We start from the raw sequence: 27,760 nt of genomic DNA on the forward strand, positions 1-27,760 counted from the left end.
CTGACTATGGTATTCACACACTCCAGATTTCACTTGGAGAGGAAAAAGATTTTCTCAGCTGCCAACTTGCTTAAAAGAAGGAGTTAAGAGGAAAAAGAAAGCTGATTGGACTGGGCTTGGCAATAGTCTCCATTTTATTCTGTTCAGTCAGATTTTTAAAGGACTGGATGCTGAGAAACACCAAAATAGTGAGAACACTTATTCCTTAAGCAAGTTCTTGCAAAGTTTTTACAATTAAAAACTGAAAGCTGCTTTAGTAAAGCAGTGTTTATCCTTGCACTAATGCTGGTCATGAATACGTGTCTAACTTAGCTGGAACTAATGCCTGACTATACTGTTCCACTACAGCAACTTAACATTCTGCGTAGGCTGATTATTTTTTCAACAATATTTGCTAAATTCTTTTAAGGGCTGCCAGTATATATTTTTTGAAGCTTAGTTAATAAGAACAGCTGCCAGTGGAGTCAAGGCTAAAAGAGGCAAAAAATATCTGCAGAAGGCAAGATTTTACTTCAAAAGATCAGTATTACAAAGCAGTACTGTTGCTGGTATAATCACTTTCTTTGGGGGGGATGCTAATATAGACTGGGTTTCTTGTCTTCACAGCCCCCACTGAGCCTTTGCTGTGCAAATTTGCTGATGGAGGGCAAAAGAAGCGCCAGAATCAAAGCAAATACACACAGAATGGAAGGCCATGGCCCAGAGAAGGAGAGGTAAGTGCCACGTAGCAATTATTTTCCTGGGGTTTGGCAGAAGTCAGCGACAGACCTGGAAGTCTACCTTTCAGACTGTGAAGAAGTCAGATTGCACACAAAATGCAATAGTTTCATACAGAAAAAACTATGTAAGCAGTGGGGAGATGGAGGTTTATGATAATGTGCAGAGTATAAAGTTACAGGAAAGGAGAATTTCCAAGCTTGGTGTGGAACTGTGCACAGCCTGGTCCCACTGTGAGTGTTCTGCAGGCAGACTTGAGCTGAGCATTCTCCTACTGGTGAGCCACTAGCACCCAAGGCATGCCTTTCAGAAACCAAATCAATTTCCACCGAAGCAACTCAACAATGTTATTTCCTCCATCTAGTTTCTGGTGGTAAAATATCCTTAGAGAATGTGAGAGCTGTTTCAAAAGAGAGAAATGTGCTTCCAGATGTAGGGTCCATGTAAAAGTTTTCTGAAAACTTATCTGAGCTGAGCTTTTCATTCTGTTCAAGACAAAGCAATTTACAGTAACCTCAGCTATATAATGTATACAGTATTTTAAAATAAACTAATATAATGGCTGCTCTCTGCTCTGCTGCAAGTAGTCTGTTAGTTTTCTGTGTTCTTTATGTGAAGTGACTCCATATGAAAGTGAAATAAGAAAGGCATTTTTTGATTCCTCAAGAGTTTGTTTACTGTTTTTGAATTTTATTATTGCAAAAAGACTTGAACAAATAAGGTAGATCTGCTCATAGTGTCTGCTTATACATGGTGTTAGCTATGAAGGCTGAAGGAATTGCAAGTGTTTATATCCTAAACAACTACTTTTTGTGTTTATGAATGAGCCTTAAAGGAAGAAAAAGTATTGGTCTCAATTGTGTTTCTCTTGAATACAGGGTTGTGGGGGAAGTGTGGGAAAGGTGTCTCTTTTTGGGGGGATGGGGTGTGTCTCAATTTTACAAGGCAAACTAAAAAAAAAAAAAATTATTTGCTGTTTCTGAGTTACATGTTTCTGCAGTATTTCTGCTTTTTGGTAATTACTTGATTTTTCTAGCTGATACTTTTCAGACCATTAGTTTATGACATAAATACTCTAGCACTATTGGTAGACTCCCCAAACAAGCAGAAAGGCCTTTTAAAAGTGTAGAAATTACTCTCACCATCCCATGGTTGTTCTACACTGTTCCAACTGCAAAGGCTCCATTTTTAGCTCTGTGGGCTGAAAATCCCAATATGGGAGACACATTTGCTACAGGACATTGCAGAAGTCTCCAAAGGGTCATTGCAGTATTTTACACTGTATGTCTCAAAAAATGGAGTTATCTGCTCAGGACCATTATGGTTTGTCATATTAGGGATCTACTGAGGAACAAGTGCCCAAGAAGTACTTCAAGCAGTAGACTCATGTCACCCTATACATAGCTTGAAAAACAAAGATTTATGTATAGGAGACAACAATAACATCAATAATCCATATTTTAAAGACCTCTAAATCCTGTTTAAAAAGTAAATACCATCATAGCTATTATCTCTGCTGGTTTTTACTTCCTTCAGTTCAAATCAATAATAAAAGAGAGTATAAAGTTAAAGCCAGCAAGTCATCATTATGCCTGTGGCCTCAGGGCATCAACTTATTGCACCTCGTGTAGTTCATTTGTTGCTAGTGGAGTGGTGCCTATTAAGCCCAGTGATATCCCGGTGACCCAGAGGCAGGGTGTGACTGGTGTGTTTGTAGTATCAACATTTAAAAACTGATTTTCATCGCTAGAAGACATCATTCCTTGCTGTTTCTCACAGTCAACTACAGAGCTGTTGTCATAGTATAATGTGAAAACATGAAAAGATGGTAAAGATCAAAACTCAGAAATATTACAGGCTAGATTTTCTCACATTTTCTCTGTTTACTAACATCTGGTTAATATCCTGCTGCACACTGGATATTTACTACCCAGAGCATAAAAGACAAGAATGCATGTTCTCTTTTAGGGTCCCTAATTTATTGAATTTCTTCCCCATTGTTAATTTTCTTATTTCCAATGTAAAATCTTTCTGTATAATTACTCTTATATTTCACATGCAATAAGGTTTTTCAAATTCTTTTTCCTTTAACAATCTTGTTCTAAAAATGATCTGCCATTCAGTTGTTCTTTAGGTAGCAGCACTTTACTAACCCTCCTACAGTTATTACTGTAAGCTTTAATTTCTTTTAATTTCCTTTTAAAAGAACAGGCGGTGAGTAGTGAAATGTGACAAATGTGATATATGACAAATGTCATAGTTCTGATGACAAGTGGCATCTGGAAATATTCCCTACACCTCTGCCCTTTCTTGGTTTCTTCTCCAAAGAAAAGTATTGAAACACCATCCAAGAGATTACTCCATTAGTGTTCCCACCCTGGCCAAATCCTGTGGTATGTAGACCAAGATGTATTTTGGCTATTGTTCAGATAAGCCTTTGCATTCCTGAACACTTTAGTGAAGGGCATTTCTAAGACATCTGAGGTTAAACCAGCATTAGCACTGAGCGTGCAGAAGGAGTATTTCTTGGAAGGGCAGTTCCCAGAGAAATGATGGCAGCAGTCCTGTCCCTGGCCTCAGACTTGAGCTTGCACAGTAGAGACAGACAGCTCTGCGCAGCACTCTGCTGTAGGGACGGAATGGCAGGAGATTTAGCAGGTTTGCTGTAGTGGTGTGTCTCTGGTCATGCTGTTCTCAGAGGTTTGGCTCTCTTTTATGGAGAACTTCCGTGGAATTTTATAAGACAGGATTTCTTGGTTTTTTTTGTGAAGTTGTCAGGTCATACTGCTGAAAGCATTAGAAAATCTTACCTTACATCTTTGTAAATTGCTTCATAACCATACATAATTGGCTGTTAAATTGCCTGCCTTTTAAAGTCAAATATTTAGAAATACACTGATTTTCTCTAGGGATTTTTGGAGGTTTGGGTGGGATGGGTGTGTTTGCTGCTTGGTTACTTGGCCAGCTGTAAGTGGAGGAGAATGGCAGATCCTGAATAGTGTTTTCTAGTCCTTACCTTTACACTCGTGTTTGGAGTCTCAGGAAATGTTCAGCAGATTTACTGAGACATTTAACTGGGTGTTTGTGATGGTTGACCAGTTCTGGACTACAGACCTGAGAGCTTGTATTAGTGATGGCTTTATATAAGGCTGTCAAATTAGGCATCTAATAGACAGGTGCAATAAATGTACAGTGATACCAGCAAGTGTTGGAAATATTTGCAGTGAAATTCTGACCCAGCAACTGACATAATTTCTGCACAAAGTTCAGTAATTTCTTTATGGACTAACTTCTCCTCACACTGGTTTAATTAAGCACTGTGTTTTGAAACTTAACCTGACAAAATTATATTGAGATGGTGATAGAGGATAATCATATTCAAATTCTGTCTGTAAAATACTTGATTCAATTTACCTTTAAATTGCAGTTGACAAGTCTAGAGGTGGGTGACATAAATCTCCAAAAATGTTTTAGTGAAAAATGCACCCAGGGAATCAAGTGTAGTCACAGAATGAGATCAGATTGGATTAAAAACTGCAACATAAATTTTGCGACATAATCTTCTATTGTACATTTAATGAAACCTTGTTTTGGTTAATCAGAAATAAAGTCTTTTGATACATATATTTAAGAGCAGGTTTATTTGCAAATTACATGGTAGACAGGGAGAAATCTGCCTAAAGTTTATTATTGTGTTCTAGAAATTGCAGCTTTTCTACATCTGGTCAGCCTGATGTGATTAATGTTTTTTTGATGGTCACAGTATTTTGAACTCTTTGATATTTCATTTGCAAGTTTCTGTAAAATTTGTGCTATTTAAATAGTTGCATTGTCTTGTAACAGAGTACTACCCTTACAGTATTGTTGCATGTATCACAACAGTGAGATGCAGCACTGAATTTGGTCTGATGTCTATAACAATATTCAATAATTGTTACTAATAATTCTTCCACTGATTGCTTTTTTGCTTCCATAATCTAAGTTACATTTTTTATTTCTAAAGATCCAATAGGTTACGTTCCTTTCCTTCCCTTTCTTCTCTTCCTCCTTACTCTTTTCTCCTTTATTTTCTTTCAAGCTCAGTTGATGGAATATCCAAAAAATTAAGCATGTTTTTAATTCTTTCTTAAAAAAATAAAATTACCTGATAGTTTGGGAATGTTGCTTTTGTAAGAGTTTATATTTTTATCCACTATTTGTTACAACTTTGTCTGATTCAAACAGCAATTTAGAGAGAAAAACATGCAGTAGGTTATTTGAGACTCTTCCCAAATTTTTTTGTTAAATCAGTACCAGTGAAGGGCTGAAGCAATTGATCCTGGTGCCAATGGTCTCTTCTTTACTAGCAGATGCATTTAGAAATTATTAGTAGTTCTGTCCCAGGCCTATTTATAACTCAGTCATGGATATTTTTTTATGCTTCCAAGGAGATAGGTACTACTTAGCTGTGTTCCATAATCCTGAGTGTCTAGACAAGTAACTTTTCTTATACCTATAGACAAGTAACTTTTCTTTAATGTGAGAGGCAATTCCCCAATCTGTTGAGATAAGCATTAGTGCCCTCATATGTAAACCACCCACAAAGACATTTATTATATATATTTAGCATGCCTGTAAGTTAAACACTGGCAATTTGCATGCTTATTTTCAACAAAAGCTCGGTTTAAAAAAGAGAGGCATTGAACCTGAAAAGAAGCCCTCTCTCCAGAGGGAGAAAGAGAAGAGCAAAAGGTAACTGACCAGTAGGTGAAAAGATCTAGAATTATGACACAAGGTGCTGTTGCTGTGGGCAGCATTTTGAAAAGATGCCTCAGTGGCACAAATACCAAAGACCAGTTTGGATTTTGACCTTATAAATTACACAGAAATATTTTAAACCAATAGCCTACGTAAAATCACTGTCAATACAATCAGGATTTTAAAAGAGCCATGGTTCAGTTAAAACAGAATCAGCAGTGTACCTGTCCTTAGAGATCAGTTTTCTTTGTTTTCATTTTAGCTTTGAATTTCCTTCTCTGCTGAAAAATGTCATGCCATTTGCCCTGGAGATTTTCCTACAGTTGGGTTTTCCTCCAAATTCTGCTGCTGTAACAGTGCTTTCTTAGGCAGAATAAACAAATGTTGGAGACAGGGAAAGGACATACCTTTTTCTGCTGTATCTCCAACAGATATCAGGAGTGCTGCCAGCCCCTAGAAGTCTTCCCAGCTTACTGCAGCACACATCTAGTGTGCAGATGTGAGTGTAATATACACCTGATATAGCACTGGAGCGCACTCATGGCAAAATGGGGATGCCAGATCCCCAAAAGCAGATCATTCATAGACCTGAAGATGACATGGTTGAATGTATAGACTGGCTGTGGAACCATAATAATTATATTATATTATATATGTTCTCTTTTGGTTTTGTTGGTTTTCTTGGGTTTTTTCAATTTTTGTAGTCTTCAGCACTTGTATTTTAACTAATAAGATGAGTTGAAGTGGAAAGAAAGTGACTCAATCCCAAGAACAGAAGCTGTGTATGTCAGACTTCCATTCCAGTTCTGTAGGACAAAAGGGTTTCTTGTCATTCATTTGGGTATCTGAACTTGTTATTTTGTTTATCAAAGCAGTTTCTGATGTTCTGAGGTTCATGAATAACTTCCCAAGTTTGACATCAATAGATATTATTTTTCTCCACAACACTTTTCCCCTCAGAATATGCAGCTGCTTAAGCACACATTGCTGGGAAATGCTCCATTCCTTTCATATGCATCTAGATATCTACAAGGTGTCACATTTGTATTCTGGATTTCTCCTTCTCTAAAAATGAGGTGGGGAAGGGCAGGGGGGCAGTTGTCCATTATTAAATTCAGAAGTCATTCTAATAATGTTGACTATTTCTGTCAGAACTGTTTAAATAATCAAAGAAAGGAATTCTGCCAAGTTAACTTTACTGGTGACTGATCTTATTTTATTACATCAGTATTTTGCATTAATCTCATCTGGGTTGATGATTTCTTTTCCCTACTCTCTTCTTTCTTCAAAGCATTTCAATAAGGTTATCTTCTGTCAGGGCACAAGATATCCTTGTGTTGTGATGCCTGGCAGATATTAGTGATGGAAGCAAAACAAGTACAGGAATCTGGGTGTTGAAATTTCAGTTGATTCCACTGTGGTAGCCAAGAGCACAGCCTGGGATGGCAGTCCTCCAGCATGAAAGGGTGAAGCTCTGAGTCAGTGGAGATCTGGAGGACAGACTTATCTTTTAGTCTAACTCCCACCTCAGTTCACCACTGAAATCACTTAAGTGCAATTGTACAACCTTACCTTTCCAAATCTCACCTTAAGGAGGAGAAATCCAGGGGGCCTTCTGCTTGGAAAACCCACCACGTCCATGGATTTCACCCCTTTTTAATTTCCAGGCCTCTCCATTTTTTTCCCAATGGACTGTGGCCTCCTGCACAGCCCGAGATCCTGCAGTGGCAGCAGCCTCCCCTTGCAGAGGTGCTCCAGCCTTTGGCAGGTGGTGGCCAGGGCAGGTCTGAGGAGATGATGTGGAAGTCTCACCTCGGAGGAGGAGGCGAAGCACATCTTGTAGCAGGTTTATATTGTGGTGAATTTTTGCACAGTGTCAGAAAGACATGTACACAGAGAGTAGATATGGGGATATGATATGAAGTTCTTTATGATATGAAGTTGTTCATGAAAGCAGCTTCCCAGAAACACTGAAGATGCACAGAAGTAATTGGTCATTTAAAGGTATTTATGTTTACTCAAAGACAGGTACTGTACTGATAAGTTTTTTCTTGTGAGACATCAAAGGGATTGGGTAGAGAAATAATAAACCCACTTCATTTCACATGACATTGAAGATCAGATCACTTATGTTCAAATCATAAAAAAGAGGGGAATAAAATCAAACCAGAAACTGAACATCTTGACTTTGCCCATGGAAAAATTTTCACAATAAAGTTTTGGACAAAAGGCCTTCAAACCCTTGTTTTCCAGATGCTTTTTGATATTTCCTACTTTTTTTGAATGAAAGAGCTTAAATTTAAAGACAGGTGCAGATTGAATCTCTTGTTCTTAGAATCTCTTTCATTGATGTCAATAGTTAGAATACTGTAGCAAAAAATAACAAAAACTTTCTTTCCTCATGTCCTTTAAGTTCAGACACTGTTAAAAAGAATAAGTAAACTCATGTGGTTTAAGTTATCTTTGTTAAAAAAATCAATATTTTTAACAAGTTGGGTTAATTTCTGTGCCACCTGACTTTCTGAACAGACCAGTAATCATTAAGAATGACCTTTATTTCTATTAGTGTGTTTTCATTCAGTAGCTGAGTCTAGGGCCATTATTTGGCTGAGTAGTATGAAAATGATGTGGTTTAGTTGTTGCTCAATAGACGATTTATCTGACAAATACTTTCTTAAATAGCATTCCATCATGAGTGCCTCTCCCTCAAGATGCCATTTTATCAGGAAGCGTCACTATGAGAAGAATGAATAAGACCCTCTCCTTCTACTGAGATATGAGCAAACCAGTGGGTGAAAAGGCCCAGAAGAAAACAGTCTAAGCACAGCAGAGGGCTGCTATAGAGGCATCAGCCAGTGCTTGGTATATATAGTTCAGCCTGTATTAGCATTATGATGCTATATTCAATTCTGATTTTAACAGAATGAGCTAGACCACTCTCACACAGAAGTCTGAGGCCAACCCTAATATTCTGCATTTGGTATTTTTGGAATTCCTGTTTGTCTGCTATGGAGGAAAGTTCAGACAATTTTCCAGTAAGTTATTATTGCTCATCAGTTTTTATTCCTGATGAATGAGGATGCTTCAGACCATAAATCTTTGACCGGTCCAGGCTAAGTGTTGCCACTCCTGGGCTTCCAGCCAGCATAATTTTGTGGAGAGAAATTATACAACTTGATGGGAAAGAAGTAAATAGTCCTGTGTTAGCAGCTATTTGAAATAGCAGCTGTTTAAGGCTATGCAGCAGCGGGGGATATTAGCAACATTACTGGGCCAGCCGTAGGTGGTTACCATATGCACATATTGCCACATGCTGCGTCCTATTTGTCTAATGTGAGACTTTTCATTTACTGGTAAATGTGATGGTGATATTTATATGGTCACTGCTGAAGTACTCAAACAGATTCTGGTAATCTGTCTCCATGCAGTATGGATATGGGACATGGATGAAGAGGAGATGAGTGACTAGCCTATCATATTTTTGTACTCTTCAGGATCACAGCTCTGTCCCCTGTTCTTAATACCAATATAGAGAACTGAGTTTGTGCAGTTTGGCTGCATGGACCCACACACAGGTCTGGGTGTGATGGGATTGGAGGGCGAGATGAGTGTCCATGCCATGACCATGTGCTGAAATATCTGTGACAAAAGTACATGAAAGAGGCACAAATGTGTGTGCAGGTCTCACGTGGACAGCAAGTGAAAGAGCTGCTATAGGTTTTCATTCCTACACCTTCATTCTTATTTTAAAATAAAACCAGCAGCTTATTTTCACTTTTCCTCCAGACCCACCTACCTTGTTGCCATTTTATCCCCCAGTCACTAATGCAGGCTGCAGGATATAGTGAGCCTTGATCCACCAGCTCTAAGGACAACTAGATCTAGAAACTCCTTAATTTAGAAAGCTTGAATATGACCTTTCCCAAAAAATTAGTATGAGTAGATGTGTGATGAGAGGTAAAACATAAACATCTCAATCTAAAGGGAGCATCTTAAGTCATTTTAAAGAGTATTTTAAAAAATATGTTAGAATTAATTTTTCTATTCCTCCAGGGCTTGTATGTAATATTTAAGTTGTCTTCACTGGTGCAGGAATAGAAAAAGAGCAATAACAAATTTTATATGTGTTGAAAAGAGAAAGGAAAACAAGGCAATATATTTCCTCAAAAATGTATTGCAGCCCAAAAGTTTTCTTTTCTCATTTGTTTGGAAATGTCAACATTTCCATTAGTAATTAATGCAACCTTACTAAACAGTATAATGTGCTGAGCATGCATAAGACAGAAGAATATAAAATCAAGATAAGTAAGGGATTATTATTTTCTAAGCTAATTTATCTTTTACATCAAAATTATTAGTTGTTTGGGTCACCCTAAATTCAGTTTTATGACATTTAAAACTTGAAGAAATTGCCATTTTATTTGTCTTTGTGTAAAATCAATACTTCTTTCAAAAACAGTCACATGTATTTGGACTTGTCTCCTGAATTATCCTTTGCTTAGGAGAGACTACATATTTTATTAAAACAGAGGCATTTTCATAAAGCAAAACATTTGCCCTAGCATCTGCTTAAAAGAATAATGAGAGAAATATACAACTTTAATAAGGACATGAACCTTTTTTTGGCAGCATAAAGTAGCATGAAACCTGGCCTTTCACATCCAAAATTATTTTTGGCCTCTGGAAATCTGGACCACCTCCTCTTAGACCAGTTTGCAGCTGCCGGGCTAACCCAGCTCTTCCAGGAGCGCTGCCTGCTCTCCGCCTGCTCGTCACCAGTGCATTTACCCTGGCTGCTCACCTGCCTGCCTGGGAACCAGCCAAGCCCAAACGCTTTCCCGACCTGTCTGCGCAGCCATCTGGAAGGGGGCAGATGCCCTGATTCACAAGTACTTTGGTAGATGGCTTTAGGGGCATGAAAAGCTCCCAGCAGGAGCACAGGCCACACCACGTGGTTGGTAAAGCATCTGTCCTTGAAGAAAATGCTGCCTGTCTCAGGCAACAAGCATAGGATATGTAAGAAAAATGAAGAGGAATACAGTGTCTTGGGGTGGGATGGTGCCATGGCATTTTTTTAGCTGCTCCCACAGGAAGAGCAGCACCTTGAGCAATAGAATTTCTCTTTGCTGTGCTTCTTACCCTGCACAAAGGACAACTTCTTCTCATCTCTTGGTATCTTACATTGGAAAGCGTTTCACAAAGGGATGGATAAAAATCAATAAGGAAAGCAAAAAGTCAAAGCAAATGCAGTATGTGGGAGGAGAGATTGTCAGTTCCATGTCTTTAAGTAAATGCTGAAGGGAAGAAAGGTCTTTCCTGCATGACCCTTACTGCTATCTTGGAGGATAAGGTAGAGTGCTTAATTCTGTCTGCAGCCTTGCTCTCTCACTGCCTTTCCTGTGGTACCTGTGGATATGTCTGCTGACGGTGGCAGTGATGACAGTTGTTAGCTGGACAATGTTTTGACACTGCCATATCCTTTTGCACAGGTCATGGTCTGTCTGGTGGCAAATGGGAGTTGAAAAGCTCTGTGTAACACATTAACAAATTCTTTTGCTGTCCAGACCTCTGAAGTATTTTAAAAGCCTTATTTGAAAGCTCAAGCTTTTCTGCTTCACAGCCCATTTTTTTTTTTTCTTGTCTCACAGTAATGAATTAATTCTTAAGTGCAAGTTACACCCCAGGGAAACAATAGGCAGGAGTCATACAAGGTATGACCTTTGTAGGAAAGGTGAGACTCCTTCCTGTGAAGCTCTCATGAAACTGCCTTTGGCATATTTACCAACTACCCATTTCACAGGCAATAGCAGGATTTGGGCCTGTCTTGTTATAGTGAGTAATCAGCTCTAAAGGTATTAATCTCAATGGAGTTATTAATTGATACCGATGCAACAAAAACACCATTTTCCCTAAATGTTATGGAAAGATGGCAACCAAAAGACTGAACAGATCTGTTTCTCAGTTATCTCTTAGGCTGGGGAGGTACCCAATCTGTCCATGCTGCTTTTGGCCATCTGAGCTTCCCTTGAGAATTTAGATTTCTATTTAAGTTGCATACAGTTTTTATTCATATTGGCTTTGAATATGTTTCATGTATTTTTTTTCCTCTTTTCCTTCAGTAATAGTAAAAATCTGTTTTTCTTCCCTAACTATGTGCAGGCTGGCATGGCTTTGACTTACGATCCAACAGCTGCTATACAGAATGGGTAAGAAATGCATGTTTTCTTATGTCTTTTTTTAAATTATTTTGAATGTCAGCTTCTATTTTCTCTTTCTGTAGTGAAACTTTTTGAAAAGCAAATCCACTCAGTCATATTTTGTCTGAAGCATATACTGCTATATTGTCAAGTTCTTCTTTAGTTTTCCTTTTCTTTTTATGCCTTCTTGTTTGTAATATCCATTTGAATGGGAAGTTGTTTTTCCTAATAGTTTCCGTCTCTATTTGGAAAATGTTAGTGGATGTCTTTTTAATCTCTCACTGTCATGAAGTGGAAACCAGTAAAGTTTCCCTTTACTGACTTGTCTTTTGTTAAAATAATCATTGAAGATTCCAACGTATTTTGAATAATAGAGCTGTTACTTCTGGGGTTCTTTCTGCAGGCTGGCTGCCTTCCATGGCATTGTCTGAATAAAAATGCCAGATAAGGAGAAAGCCTTAAATGAGTGTGTAAGCAGATGGGATTTATGGGTAAAATTCTGAGTAACACTCTTCTTTATTTCTCAGCTACCATTTGCTGATACGAGGAACTGCAATTTTTTCTCAAACTGAGCAGTGAAATTACATCATCATATTATTTACCTACATGATTTTATTTCATAAACTAGAAAAACATATCCTTGAAATTTAGCTCTCTTTTCAGTTAGGTTAGCAACAATTTGAAAAGAGGCAGGAAGTTCAGCCCTGAATCTTTTGACAGTCACTCTCTGATCAGAGGAATGTATGATATTATCAAATTCCATACATACTCCCACCTGTCTTCTCCAACTGAAGGGGAGAATTTATTGACACAGATATGAATGGGTTTATTTGTTAAATATTTGTTAGGGTACGGCTAGTTGAAGCATTAAGAAAAAAATCCTAACATTCTCAGTAGTTAAAAAAAATCAGCAGTAATAATTAATCTATTTTGCTTAATTTTCCTTCATAAGCAGTAATTTTGTAGGACTTGTGATATTCCTGTGTTGTGGAGGAAGAGGCCAAACCCTGAAGAATAGAGAGGTTGTTTGTAATTGCAATTACAGAATTCTGTGCTCCTGTTTCCCTCTTCTGACCTCCAAATAAGTCATTCTTCTCTATTGTCATACTTTTCAGCTGGTAAAACATTATAATCTATAGATAAAAACATCACTGTTTCATAATCCACCAGTGTTTCATGTGGACAACTGGCTTTTTTTTTTCATATAAATTCCTGAATGTCAGATGTGTGAGTGTTTTGGAAACCATTTTGAATGATCCATTGAGACTAATATAATTTTAATTCAAGAAAAAATCTTTTGAAGTTATGAAAGTTATCTCAGAATCAGACATTATTTATAACAAAGAACACCCAGGGTATTTAGGTTGCTTAGGTAGTTTGGTCACTCAATTGCTTGAGTATACTGTCACTGATTGTTGGGTAAAGAAATTGTACCCAGTGGAGAATTTCAGTTCTGCAGTTTTTAAAATATTATTTTATTTTCAAGGCAAGAAATAAATTAAATTAGAGTACCAGATATCTCTCTAAGAGTGACAATTAATTACTACTTTGACATATGTCTTTTTTCTAAAGTGTCAAAATATTTTAAGTTTTATCAGGACTAAACCATCATGGTGAGATCTTGATTGTGTGCAGTATCATGAGGATCACCAGGACCCTTTTGGTCCAACAGGATCTTTTCATCTCCCCAGGCATTCACACAACAATCTCTACATATCCTCTAGTTTTAAGTTTTTTCTGTTTTTCCTAAGCCTTTTTACTTGCAAGTACAGTGAAAATCTAGCTCAGGAGTTTTATTTTAGTAAAGTCTGGGAGCACCTTGATGCTTTGCTTGTGAAATGTGTAAATTTGGTCTGTTGCTCGCTGAGATGCAGGCATCGGTGTGTGGCCATGGGGAAAGAGACTCAAAGGCTCTTAAGCTCTATGAAGACCCAGGTTAAGCCTGCAAAGAGGCATCTTCCTCACAGGAAGGGCAGTGTGGCACACCCATACTGTGCTTAAAAGGCTGCAGAATTCTTTGGCTGTAACATGGACCAAGCCACTAAGGTTTGCATGAACAATGTCACCCAAAGATCTGTAAAACAAAGGCCTTTTCCTTGTAGCATTCTTCTGGGGTCACCCGTGAAGAACTTGGTGAACTGAGTCTGGGGATGAGAAATGTAAAGATACCAAGTCAAGGTGATGATTCAGAAGAGTTATGAACCACCAAAAAAAATTTAAAAAGAAAGCTTAACTGTATATGCTGACGTTTACTAGAGTTCTTATAGGGTTGATGCATTTGGATGCATTTAAGATGTTAAATCCACACAGGATTATGTGGAGGATGGAAGCCTACTAGAGAAACATGTCTTTGCAGCGGGTGTCATAGGGTGATGTTTAAAATTCACAGTTCCTTAAGAGGCATAGATTATATTAGGTTTTGAGTTGGGCCATAACCAAACCTCAGGGAGGAATCTGGACTCTTGTTTCCAAATGAAAAAGTAGTTTCTTATTGTTCATGGTGTCATACTATCACTTTTATTACCATATAACTGCATATTTGCCTTGAAAATCTACGGCAGAAATAAAACAGTGTGAGAGGCTTTCACTAAAAATTACTATGATTTTTTTTCTCTGCTAAGAAATAGATGATTTTCTTCTGAGTCTATTACATTGTAAAACTCTATTCTCCATTTCATTATATTGGTTTTATGCCCATGTAGCTCTGTTTAAGCATCCAGTGGAGTTACATCAGCATAAAACTGGTATAATGCAGTGGAGAATCCAGTCCATAGTGTACCATAGCATTGCAGTATGAGGTACTGAAGATATGGTAAGCACACACTTCAGTAGATAAGATCTTTTCACTTGGCAACTACTTTGCCTTTTTTTTTTTTTTTTTTGGTTTTGTTTTATAATCAGCCTTTTCTGAATTTTGTTTACAAAGGTACTCAGGTTTTATTCTGGGGAGTAGTGTGCCTGTTGTAAAATTCTATTGATTTTTTAATTTGTGGTATTAACATTATTTTAGTAGTTTTACGTACTCATACAAGGAGAAGGATAGAGCTCTTGTACTTGCAGTGTAAAGAAGCTAATTTAAAATGTTCCTGAGGTTGGAGTCCTCCTGGCCATTTGACTTAGATTGTGATGTGCTTTATCAGTTTAGTACCTCATATCTGGGGGACAATTCTGTGCATTTGCTGGCCAATGGGCTCAATATTCAGATAGGTCTTTTCCAACTCTAACATCTGACTGTGTGCCTTGTTGCAACAGAAAATTGCTGCCTTGATAATGCTTGGTAATACTCTTACATTATGTGAGCCCCAGGATACTATTTATGAATCTAACTTTTTCAGTACTGCCCGCAGGCACAAGGCATGAACAAATGGTGTTTATTGCAGTGCAAATAGAATCTTGCTCTTGTGCAGATTCTGTCTGGAAGCTTGCACATTCCCCAGTAGAATGGGAACCATATGGATTTTTTTTTTCCCCACTTTTTGGCAGGGAAGTAGTGACCAGACACTGCAGATAATGCAATCCCCAAATGCAAAGGGAGGGTTGGTGTAGCAGGGGAGGATGTGCTTTGTCTGTTAAGCAACAGAAACTGTTGTTAAAGCGCTGCCTCTGTGTGCCTGATGATGTACTGGAAATTTGCTTCTTTTTAATGTCACTTAAAAATGTGTTCTTTTGAGTCCCTTATAAACCCCCCTTCAGGATCTTCCAGGAGCATCTTTTTGCCTACTAGTGACGAGTTTCCCCTTTGCTTATGGAATCTAGGCATGCTGAAAAAGTCTATTTTTAACAACCTGCATGCTTGTGCTCCTAGCATTGCAATTGCAGCTGAGGAGCAGGGTCATTGTCTTGCACATGCAAAAAACTGCACAGCTCAATGGAAGGATGCAAACTGCATGTACAGAAAATGCAGCTGAGCCTTCTGGAAAGTTCTCCTTAGAGCTCCTGGGTCAACCACACCACAAAGCCTACAGCTCTCATAATACCTAGTGCATGGTACACTGTGTGCATTTTAATGTCAGGAAACTTGGAGATATAATTTAATATATCTAAGACAAATCAAAGCCTTTCATATCTCTTTTCACTCCTCTTTCTGATGTAGATATTCTGATGACTGAGAGTCCTCTATTCCCTTGAATGAACTTAAAACATACATCTTCCACTTCATTTCACTTCTTCCTAAGCCTAAAGGAAAAAAATAAGGCAAAGCCTAAGACTGATTATAGAAAGGTGCTCAGCTGCAAATCTTGTTGTGCTGTAGGGTTTGTGCCAGACCAAGTCACTTTTGTGTTTTTGTTCCCCATGTCTCTTATTAGGTTCCCAGCATGCCACTTGTGCCAGTACATTTGAGGATATTAGCCCATTTGTATGTAAAGGGAATTTAGGGAGATGCCTCAGTGTCCTGTGGGTGAGGGTGTGTTGAGCCCTCTTTGTCAGTGAGCTCTGCCCTGGCAGCAAATGACTTCAGCAGTGTGGTAGATTGAGCATCCCATACCTCTGGGTGGCTATGCTCGAGTCCATCCCCAGCAAGGACACCTCTATCCTCACCACACCACTGTTCTTCACATATGGCAGAGACAACCACATCCTTTACTATTAGATCCTTCTGGCTACAAGTGGCACTGAGGAAAGAAGACAAGCTTTTGTCTCTTGATGTAATGAATGCCTGACTGCAAAATAATTTCTTTGCAGCCTGTTGCAGTGGCCAAGATTGTAACACTTGATTTTTTTTATTATTATTATTAAAATTTAAATATATATGAACTGAATTTTCCTGCACTGTCATTTGTAGCATCAGAGTTTCTTAATTTCTCTTCCTTGATGCCCTTGTGCACTAATTTTCCCAATACATCTGAATGTCCTGGTGGTATGTTTTATTTGGTGCTTATTTGAGAGCATTCCAAATGGCGACACATAAATGGTATTGGCAGGGGTGTGGGAAGGGCTGTATTTTCCACCATAGTATATATTCTACAGGCTTGTGTACTATTCAGATAAATGCATCTCTATGCTGAAACTGAAATGACAAGCTGTCAGTCAAATTCTTGGCTTAGCACACATTTTCTGTAAATTTGTTAGTATTTGCTGGGATTTATTGGAAAGTTTATTCCAAAGTTGTTTCTTCCCTGTACTTGTCTTTGTCTTAGTGGTTCATGCATGGTTAAGGGTATGAGCCCAGCATCAATGCCAGGTTTATGATCAGAATGAGAAAAGAATAAACAAAAATGTGTGGTTTTCTCAAAAGAGTTTTAGTTTGATATTATCTTCTAGTTTAAAAGATTAATATATATTTCTATACATTACACATTTTTCCTATAGACTAGATTCTGTCAGTCTGCCATTGAGTATTTTCATTTGCTCCACACAACATTTCTTAGTTGAGCCACTTAGCAAGAGCATAGCCAAGTGATTTCTGCTTAATCTGGGAGAAAACCCCTGAAAAAGGAGTTAGATAATATGTAACATGCTAGTGCCATAGATGAATCTGCCTAGTGGTATAAAAATCCCTTCTCCCTTGATGTGTGAACATAATATTTGGTATAAGCATGGGGATACAATTGCCTCTAAGTTCTCATAATAGGATATATATAAAATTGGGCAAAGGCACAATTTTAAAATAGTCTCTGTGTGAGCATTGTGAGGGTTGATAAATGGTCCTAAAATAGCATTATATTTCTATTAAACAAAAAATCACTCAGATGCCACCTGCTGCTTTTGGCATTTTAAAATCTGATTTGGAATAGAAAGAACAAATGATTGCTTCTCTGTCTCCCTCTCCCCTCCTAACTTTGAATGTTTCCGCCCAACGTTCAAGAGAGCAGCCTGTTTTTCCAAGGCTATTGGTTGATGTCAGTAGTTATTTGAGCCTGCATCCAGAATGAATGCATCCAGTCTGAACTAGACTGATTAGTACTAAATCTGTGATGCCAGGGCGATCAGGAAATAGAGCACTTGTTTAAACATCAATAGATTTTTTTTTTCTTGCATAGCTCTCATGGAAAGATGCTGTTGATTGCCTCAGAGTAGGGAGGGGGAAAAATATAAAAAGAGAGGGAATGCAATTCAACTTCAGTTACTTACTGGTGCATCCTATATGAGAAAGACCTACATGAGGTTTAAATTGTACAAAAGAACACTGCACGAGTGTTTCTCTCTGAGTCCAAAATACAGGTATTTAGTTAACAGTAAAACCACAAACATTCCTTTTTTTAAGCAATTTTATTGTTCTGGCTTACAGTAAAACTGCAAAAATGTCAAATGCATACACATATTAAGTACTAACACAATCCAGCAGTAGTGATGATATTTTCCAAGTGATAATTTTATCAATAGTCATTAACCCATGGGGAAGGAGAAAGAATATAATATTTATTACCATCAAGTAAGAGATGGTGCAGCTTCTGTTCATAGCATGCAACAGTGAAAATAAAACCAACTAAATCTGAGATTTTCAGTGCTGCTTGGGGCATTTAGCCTCATAATTCCTGATATATTTCACCAGAAAAAGGTGGTTTTGCTCTCTGCATAGATGAATATGAAAATTTCAGCCAGAGTTTTTGTACCCACTCCTTAATAAAATAATTCAGGCATGTGTATAGAATGTGTCATTCTCAGTACTAAAGCACTAGGATATTAAAAGAATAGAGTACCCTGTGTAAAAATGAAATCAGTAATGTATCGTATAAGAAATTTCCTTTCACTAGCTAGCGCCCTGGAAAATCAGCTGTCTTTGCATCTCAGATAATTGCTTCTTGTATTGTGAAGTTCTATATTTGTGCTAGTTGAAGTGAAAAAAAATATGCTTTGTGTAAATATTCCTCCTCCTTTCCATTTTCAAGATCTGCTCAATGGAGCCATCACATCTTTTTTTATTGTGGTTTTGAAAATAGATGGACATAATTACCTGGGTAGACTCTTTCTGTCTTTGCCCAGGAGGCAGTGAATTTAGTCAGAGCCTAAGTAGTCAAACGGTTCAAAAAATTCTTGCCTTTGTTCTTTGTTTGCAGATTTTATTCCTCACCGTACAGTATTCCAACAAACCGCATGATTCCACAGACATCAATCACGCCATTCATTGCTGCTTCCCCTGTCTCTACATATCAGGTACGTCAGATATGCACTTGTCTACTGTGTTTCCCAGTTAATGATGTTTTGGATGTGGATGAAGGCAGTGTATACCACAGAAAATTGTGAGTGCTTGCACTCTTGAGTCACACTTGAAACAAAGGGCTCTCTAGGAATATTCAGGTATCATTGGGTAGAGTTTTAAGTGTTTCCTGCATTCTTTACAGCAGTAATGAAAGCCACTGTAATAATTAATTTCAATCAACTTCTCTGATAAACAACATTTTGCTTAATTTCCAACTGACAACACCAGAAGCTTATCATTCTTATTGAACTGTTTCCTCATTTTGGCTCCCCTTCGTTAGCCAAAAAATTTTAAGTGTTTTTTTTTAATAATGTATGTTGACTGCATTATACTTTTACCTTTTGACCCAGCTATATTTTTTCCAGTAACTGCATCCTTTAAAAATACTCATTTTTATCTAATAATCCCTGACAAAGCAAATTACTTGAGGATAAGTGTCCTCAAATCATTCTTTAGTCTGCTACATGCCATGTCCTTCAGACTTTCTCTTTTCAGCATATCCCTCTCAGATCTCCACTGGGAAATTATTGTCTTTCTGAGATGGAAGTCAAAACCAGATTGTATATTTTTATTATTAGCTGTTGTCTGGGAACTTATCACTTCACAGAATCTGGTCATTGACTATACATTTTCCAATTTTAGTGTTTCTCTCCTGTGCCATCCGTGCTTTTCCAACCCTGAGTCTTACCTGAAATAAGCTACTCAGACTTTCAAAGCTGCATGGTGGGCTGTTCTTAATGTTAGGGTTTGTTTGTTGTGGCTGGGGGGTTGCAGATGGTATGGCACTGCTTACAGGTAATTCTGGGCAGTTACTCTACTTTGAACTTGATCTTCAATGATAGATGATTCTTTTCATTATCTTTGTAATATTTTATTTGAGATGGCTATGTAGCATTTGCCAAACAAAAGTTGTTTCTATGAGGTAAATTCAGTAAATTTCACTAATGGCAGCACCAAAGAGTCAATGCCAGAGACATACGCTGCATTGCATGCAGCTCACACACAATTTTCTTGGTAGCAAAGCTGGCTTAGGAGCCATACTACTTCCCAATCATGCTGCTGAGTTCAGGCTACCCAGCCACTTACTTTCATCACTGCTCCACAGTTCACAGTTGCTCCCCTTTTCCCATTCTGGTTTGAAGCATTGCATCAGTTTGTGGTTTCATGCGTTTGCACCAAAACCATTCATTTTTATTCTTTTTTAACCTATATAATTTTCCTTAGATAGCTTGCTGTGTAAGCTCACTGACACTGTGAAGGAGCTGCAGTGGTGCAGGAGTGGGAGCAATGAGCAGCAGCAAGCTGTGGCAGCTCTAGTGTGTTTCTGCTCATGGGGATTCACAGCAGAAAATGTTGTAGCAGAGTTGTGTTCACATGTGGGTGTGCTGGTTTTGGTTCTAAAGATGTTTTGCTGAACTTGCTTTTCAACAAAAAATAGACTTTTATAAACATATGCAAATGTTGGAGCACACTGTTATACAATTAATTCTCAACACTTTCTTCATGTACAAAATCACAGGGCATCTGGAGAAGTGGGACCTTGTATCTTTCTCCTTGTTATTCCTGGTCCTGCTCAGTCTGAGGTGGCACACACCCATCTCTGGAACAGCAAGTGAGGTGTCCTCTGATGGCTCTAGCACAGCTACATCTTTTGTGTACTTGTGTGTTGCTGTGTCCAGACTGATGGAAAAGGAAACTAAAATACAAAATTCTTGAAACTGAGCCCGAGTTATGATCGCATGTGGGCCATTCACACATAGCACAAAAGGTAGCTATGGCTCAGAGATGCCACAACAAATATGCAAACACTCTATAATGTGTCTGATTCTTAGTAAAATTGTTATATCCTTGAAATACATTACATGAGAGTCATAAGGCAGAACAACAAAGAAAGTCTTTGGTGATGCATATGGAGTTCTGGTAGGAACAGACCCCAGGATGCTCAAGCTAAGAACAATCCTGGAAGGACAGACTTCTTAAGCCAGCTTTGCTGTGAAAGCTTTTGATTAGAATAATTTTCAAAAATTCTGAATTAAATCTGCAGTTCTTCCTGGGAACAGAATAATTATTCTGCAATCTCTGAAAATGTTATGCCTTTAAAAGTTCATACAGATACTTTTGAAAGTAAACTTTGAACATTTTATGTCTCCTGCACTGTCGGTTGGATGACATGTTCATGATTATATTGATGGATGAAAGCAAACAATGCAAATGAAAAAATAGGACACGTGGAATAGTGAAGGCTTCCTTACGAGATAAAATGCTGTAATTCACAGAAGTGCTGCAATCACTCAGACTTCTGACTTTGGTGGAAAACATTATCAAATGAAATTTGAAAGCTTTTTTCTTTGTCAATAACTTTACAAAGCATAAATTAATTTTGTGTTGAGTTATAAGACTTAAGTCTTTTGTCAGAATTACCACCTTAGTTGTAATAGAGAAAATATTTTCAAGTAAATCTTTCAGTTTTAAACTTTTCTATGCTAATTAAAAGTATTTGATGTGCAGGTCCAGAGTACTTCATGGATGCCTCATCCGCCATATGTTATGCAACCAACAGTAAGTGGATACTTGGTTATATCTAGCTAAAAGTGCTTCCATTGCAGCCTTGCTCTGCTTGTCCAGTCACATTGAAGTCCTGGGTCATGTAAGAGCAGCCATCTGCTCCCTGTGACAGGAGCCCTCTGCCGTAAAGATTCTGTTTCTTTAAGGAGCACCATTTGATTTAGTGGAAAAGGAAGGATGGGTGATGTGTTATCTAATTGCTTTGATTGTAAGACAGTAACAAATTCTGAAGTGTTGCTTCTGAAGCTGTGCTTCAGGGACTGCAAGATAACCGCATTCCTGTGTACTTTGAATTGCCAGGATCAACACGTGACCATTCCCTTACATGCTTATCCGTCAAAAATGTCCTGTGCTGCTTCATATCAAGGATGAGGATACAGTGCCTCAGTAATGCATTTCAACATAGTGGAAAAGGGTGAAGCACAACTGTCTTAGAGAGTCTCTACCAAATCTGAATCTGCTTTGTGATTTGACCAGTCAGCTCTTTTCCCCTCTGCCCTGAATAAATTGTAATTTTATCCATTTATAACTACTGAAAGCTGCAGTATGTTTCTAACAAACATTCATTAGAACTAGTGCAGCTGATTTTTGTTTACCTCACAGAAGAGTTTTTATGCTCTTTACTTAAATATTAGTGATATACCAGGAGAAAACACCATACTGAATTCCACAGATCACTTCAGTTACATTTCTACCTTTTTTGAATTTCTCAGGTCTAGATCCACTTGACAGTGCCATTAATCAAAATTTAAATGCATGCTCCACATAATCATCAATACAATGATTTATAGAAGAGAAGTAATATTAAAACGAAGGTCTGTAACTTCAGATTGTTTCTTATTCATATTTTTGTTCAAATATTTTGACTTCACAATAGTGTAACTTCTGGTGAGAGTTAGCTGTACAGCAACATGGATATAATTACACTATGTATCTGTTTAGTTGCACAATTCTCTCACCCCAGTTTGTAGCCCCCTTTCCACACCCCTCAGGTCTTTGGAGGCAAGTTCTTCAGTTCTCTCACAAGGCAAGGAGCATAGTGTGGGACTGACTGGGCACCCAATTCCTGCTGCTGCAGTGCTGCACCTCTCTGTAGACCCTGGTGGAGCTTTCTTTCTCAGCGGAGTAAAGCTGTTGCTGTATTCTTTGTAGGAAGATGAAATGTATTGAACAAATTAACAGTTAACATCAGTCCTGTATTCTAATATTCGGATTTAATAGCAGACCACAAGAAGTCTTAGATGTGTGTATATGATGAGTTATGAAACTTGTGGAAGCCAATCTCCAATCCTTGCAGAAAGGCTCCCTTTCTAAAAGAAAAACTTAAGCACTTTACCAATCCCAGATTTTATGTATATGTGTGTTTGAGTTTTATTTGAAAATATTTAACAAAGCATTTTTCTGCAGCACTAGGTTAAGTATTATGATAAGGTAATTGAATGTATTTACCTCTTAGTAAGGACATGAAGAGAAAATTTGTCTCTTATAGTGAATGGCACCCTCAAAATGCTGAGTTAAATTGGTGTTCATTATGAACCAGAGAGTCATATCAAAAAAAGGAATTGTGATTCTAGATGGAAAAGCAGAGGGAGAGTGGATAAGTGGTGTACCATTTCTGTTCCAGTCTCATTGCTGTTGTGGGTTACTTCCATGTGTTTTCTGTAGCAATCCTAGACTCTTCACTGTCAGATTTTTCCCATATGTTTCCAATGATTATGTTCTTAAGAAGACATGAGGCATTTAGTACCAAGGAAGCATAAAAGGCAAAAAGGCAGAACTACCATTCCCCAGGTTTCATTCAGAGATGAATTCTTTATTAGAAATGTCTGAAAACTTGTCAGAGTATTGCCACACAGAGAATTCAGGAGACTTCAGAATTAATGGTCTGTTTTGAAAGAAAATAAAGAATCTGTGTTCATTTTAAGTTTCAGTAGTTCCATGCCTAACTATATATAGACTCTATTCTAGGCACTTCCATAGCTTAAAAAAAAAAAAAATCACAATGAAGTTGGCAGAATTAAGGATGTGAGTTTTGGTAATCCTGTGAGCTGATGAAACTGGGAACTTTCTAACTTGTTTAGCTTTTTGTTTCTTCTTGTAAGCTAGTTTTCCATGCTATTATCTAAATTGCCACCACTTTACTTCGTAATATTTTATGAGGTGATTGATTGTGGCATGTGGTGTCCCCCTGGACACCACTGCAGATAAATGTTACATTCCCCTTGCTCCAGGAAGGAGAACGTTTTGTTAAGCCTCTATTATTCTTTGTCAGTAGAGATGAACTCATACAGAAAGCACAGTTTGAATTGCCCAAACAGTGGTGGTTAATTCTTTGTTTTGAGTAGAAGTATCCACTAAATCATGTTACTAGATGATTAGCTTTTCATTTCCTACAGAAAGTCCTACTTGATGTTTATGTATAATTTAACATCACGTAGTGTTCCTCGTGACAAAAAGACAGGCAGAACCATGCTGTAGAGGAAACAAAGGGGGGTTTTCACTCAGTGTGCTGTGCACAGACAGGGCAGTGTTCTCTCAGACTGGCAGGCTTGCTGACAGGAGGGCAGAGCTGTGCTGCACAGCACTACCATCCTGTGTCTGTCTGTCCCTGCTTTGCCTGCCCGTCTCATGTCCCTTCCCACTGCCTCCCTGTGCAGAAAATACAAAGCTCTTTTTTCAGTGATATCCCTGCAGTAGGTTGGCCTGTCAGATATTTTTGTCCTTTATTTCCTTTTGTACATCAATTTCAGCCACATTTTCCTGATGTGTGCAGTGTGCATTCTGTATCCATTTACTTGGTGGATTAAAAAGTCCACTATAGTAAAAGATTGTATCTGCAATTTCTTCTGTAGCTTTTTAACTACAAGCAGATAAACTTCTGACCCTAACAAACAAAAATGACATATAAATTAACTTGCAAATATTTGAGTATACTGGTTTTCTCAGGCTTGTTTGTCTTTTTATGTCTATGATACCCTTAAGAACTGAAAACAACCAAAATTACATGTTGTAAGAAAATAGTAATCAGAACATTTTCGTCCTAAAAGGAGAAACTCAGAAATACAGTCAAGGACTCTGCAATTCTAGAACTGATATTGTAGGAGGTTGTTAATAAACAACTGCAGATACAATTTTTAAAGCGGTTTTATTTTTGTTTATCAGTGATTTCTGCTGGTCTTATTCCAAGAGCCATGGAAAATTAATATCAAATAGGTTGAGGTTGAATAAGTAGTATTGAAAATAAACTTCTGCTGGCATAGTAAGGTCATACATGAAAACTTCTTACATCTTAATGCTCACACAACCTTCAGGGTTTTGGAAGGCATTATTCCTGAATCATGTGGACATGATGAAAAATCTACCTGGAAGTTCATGTGTGACTCAGACACATTTGAAATATGCACCCTTTGTGAATTGAGCCATCAGCATTTTTCCCATATTGCTTTCCCTGTGTCAAAGTAAGAATACCTAAAATTTGGCAGTTTCATTGCTTTGCCATGTGCCCTGGTCACTCCCCACAATTTTAATGGAAGACAAGGTCCAAAAGAGTTATAGCAGCGTGAGTTTGGATTAAAATTGGCAAAAAATTTAATGCACTGTCCAGTCTCAGTTTAGTTAAATATATCTTTCAAAGTACAGTGTTATTCTTCCGTGTTTGAAACAAATCTTGTTTTTCATTACTGCCTCAGGATAAGGATAGATGGATGGTAATGACAGAATCAAAACATAAATGGGATAAGAGTTATTCTGGAGACTTAGAACATTTGCCATATTACTGTGGTTTTCCTGTAGTCCCTGAAGGCTGTTTGAAAGTTATGGGGATACTTTGAAAAACATGTTTACATGTCAATTCACGTGTAGACAATCTAATTCTTACTGATAGGGGCATTTGTAAAAAATATTTGGATTCAAATCTTTGTTACAAAAAATATATGCACTATTCCTCTTTAAAGGCAATTTTTTTAGTGAACCAACAGAAATGTACTACCCTAGTACTCCATGTACACACTGGTTTTACACTTACCCTCTTTTATTTCCAAGTAAAACTGTGTTTGTAATCACTGGGTATGCACAGATAGATATTCTTGTCAGTCTGGAATAGTTTCTAAATAATAGCTGGAGAAGGAGTATGCCAGTGGCAGCAGGAAGGGTGTAAACAGAGCAGCATATGGAAAAATGTACCACTATAATTATAATGATAAATGATAATGATAAAGTATGTTAGGGAGACCTTCTGTTCTGGAAGTTTCTCAAGCCCTTACAGTCCTTCTAGAGAGGTCAATGTCTTAAAAAACACCTTTATTTATTTTTTCTGTCATCTTTCCTGTGGCCCGTGGCTGAATGGAATCAGTCTGTCTTTAAAAGAACCAACAAAAACATGTCTTATTTCATAAGCAGTGTAAAACCCCTAGTTTGGTGAGAAGCAAGGCTGAGTAAGGGCTCCAGATTCCTGCCTCTTGATTGTTGTGCATGAGTGTAGCAGTATAAAAGGTACAAATTGTTCAACTGGAATGGATCAGTTTTCATTTTCTCACTAGCAACTCTGCTGCTTTGGATAATACCCAAAATACCACAGCAGTTTCAGTGTTTTGATTCCTACACTCTGGAACAAAGAAGTTCCTTGTGCTCCAATCCACATCCCTCTCCCAAGATGGCTTTCTCTACCTCACGTTTATTGCTCTACCTTTTTAGTAAACAGAGCCAGGAATCTATCTTGAGTTTGCCTGCTTGCAGGTAAGAAAACAAAGTATGTCCTCTGCAGACAGTTGAGTCCTGCCTCCAAGATGAAATGTGAGAATTCAGCTAGCTGCTATGAAAAGTAAACAGGAAATAATCCTTAGAAATTGGAATCTTCAACAAGTCTTTCAACTTTTAGCCATGTATTTTTAAGAGATCCTTTGAACATGAACTTACTTGAACTCTTAAGGCTAAAGTGTTTAGAGGTTGAAATAACTAACCAAATACCAATGACAAAGTTCTGCTGAGCAATTTTAATTCCAGTGTTTAATTCCAGTGTTTCTCAAGGCAGAAAATCGAGGGCTGCAAATTCTATAACTCTGATAATCAAGACAGTAATTGGCAGTGTTCCTTTGGGGCAGGCAGGATCAAATGAGGTCAGTCCCTCTCATGAAGCACGTGTATACACTGTATACAGATGTTGTCTCAGTGCTACCTAAACGGGTTTTTCAGATGCTGGTGAGCATGTGCTTGCTGACCTCCTTTAGTGCCAGGTGTTGTTGTTTTGGGGAGAGTACCCAGGACAGAAAAGCAGTGCCTGAGTTCAACTAACTTAGACCTCTAAAAGAAAACAGGTGTAAGAGATTCAGCCAAGTTGCATCTCCTACTCAAGAGTAGCAGTTTTTAAGTCTGATTATACAATGCTTCTGGAATCATATCAAAGTATCACTCCAGTCCTTTGTTCTGCTGTTGTAGAAATTAATACGAATGCCAGAAAAAGATATATTTAAGTTAGATTGCCAAAATTTTTTGACACTCTGTTAGAGCCCCCTAGTGAAACTGAGCATTTTTTGTGATGGCAGCAAGACACACCACATATGGATTCACTTAGAAAACATGGACAGGAGAACCACAAATGTTTCCAGTAGACAAGCCCTTGCATTTGAGGAACTTGCGGTGTGCTGTTTTGTCCTAAAAAGACTTCAGAGCTCTAGTAAAATTTCTTTCCTTTCAAATATTCTACAGATTGCATGAATACTAAATGGATAAACCATCAGTTTGTTTAAAGACATTTACATTAGTGGAAACAAAAATAACATCTATGCATCATATAAATCTATAAACATAAATTAAAAATATATTTGGAAAAGAAGGCATCTGACACTAAATTTGAAAGGTTGCCCAGAGTTTCTTGAAGCCAGGAAATTCTGGTTGAAATTATGGAATTTTGTTTTCTTTTTAACAGAAAAGATGCAACCTTAGGTGTCAACCTTCATTGTCAAGAAAAACCGTAATACAACAGCTGTTTAAAAGCAGTTTTATCAAAGGGAACTAATTTTTAAAAAGATAGTTATTAATCAATAGACATTAGAGTACCTTCTGTGGAAGAATGCAGTGCATTTTTTTAAAAAATCAATGCCTAATTTTGTACAAAGCCTGCATTCTGCTTTCACTTTTCCTATTCTGTGTACATCACCTAAGAATATCTGCAAGATTTGCATTTTCATCAAGTTTTAGATTTACACAAAGGCAAAATCCGGAACACAAAGCTGTAAGATTCATATGTTTTGTTTGCCATTTTGAGCAAAAATTCTTAATTTGGTGAGCACTGGTCCAGTTAATTATTTACCAGGTGATAGATTAGGAAGTAGGCAGATTGTGATAGGATCAGGAGAGAGTGGTGGACTGTGTAAACATATGCTATTAAAGACAGGCCAAGAATTAG

At 37.7% G+C, this 27,760-nt stretch overlaps 1 protein-coding gene across 13 annotated transcripts in view; it reads left to right on the forward strand.

The window, feature by feature from the left end:
- RBMS3 (RNA binding motif single stranded interacting protein 3) overlaps positions 1 to 27,760 on the forward strand; it is a 703,116-nt gene that overhangs the window by 612,787 nt on the left and 62,569 nt on the right. For all 13 annotated transcript variants that reach the window (XM_031503883.3, XM_085573225.1, XM_085573232.1 and 10 more), the window contains 4 exons: positions 607 to 713; positions 11,614 to 11,660; positions 18,650 to 18,746; positions 21,301 to 21,351. In XM_031503883.3, the coding sequence (XP_031359743.1) occupies positions 607 to 713; positions 11,614 to 11,660; positions 18,650 to 18,746; positions 21,301 to 21,351 (302 nt within the window). The remainder of the gene's footprint in view (positions 1 to 606; positions 714 to 11,613; positions 11,661 to 18,649; positions 18,747 to 21,300; positions 21,352 to 27,760) is intronic.

Source organism: Lonchura striata, chromosome 2 (assembly GCF_050655825.1).
Source record: "Lonchura striata isolate lonStrDom1 chromosome 2, ASM5065582v1, whole genome shotgun sequence".
In the NCBI taxonomy this organism is placed as follows: Eukaryota; Metazoa; Chordata; class Aves; order Passeriformes; family Estrildidae; genus Lonchura; species Lonchura striata.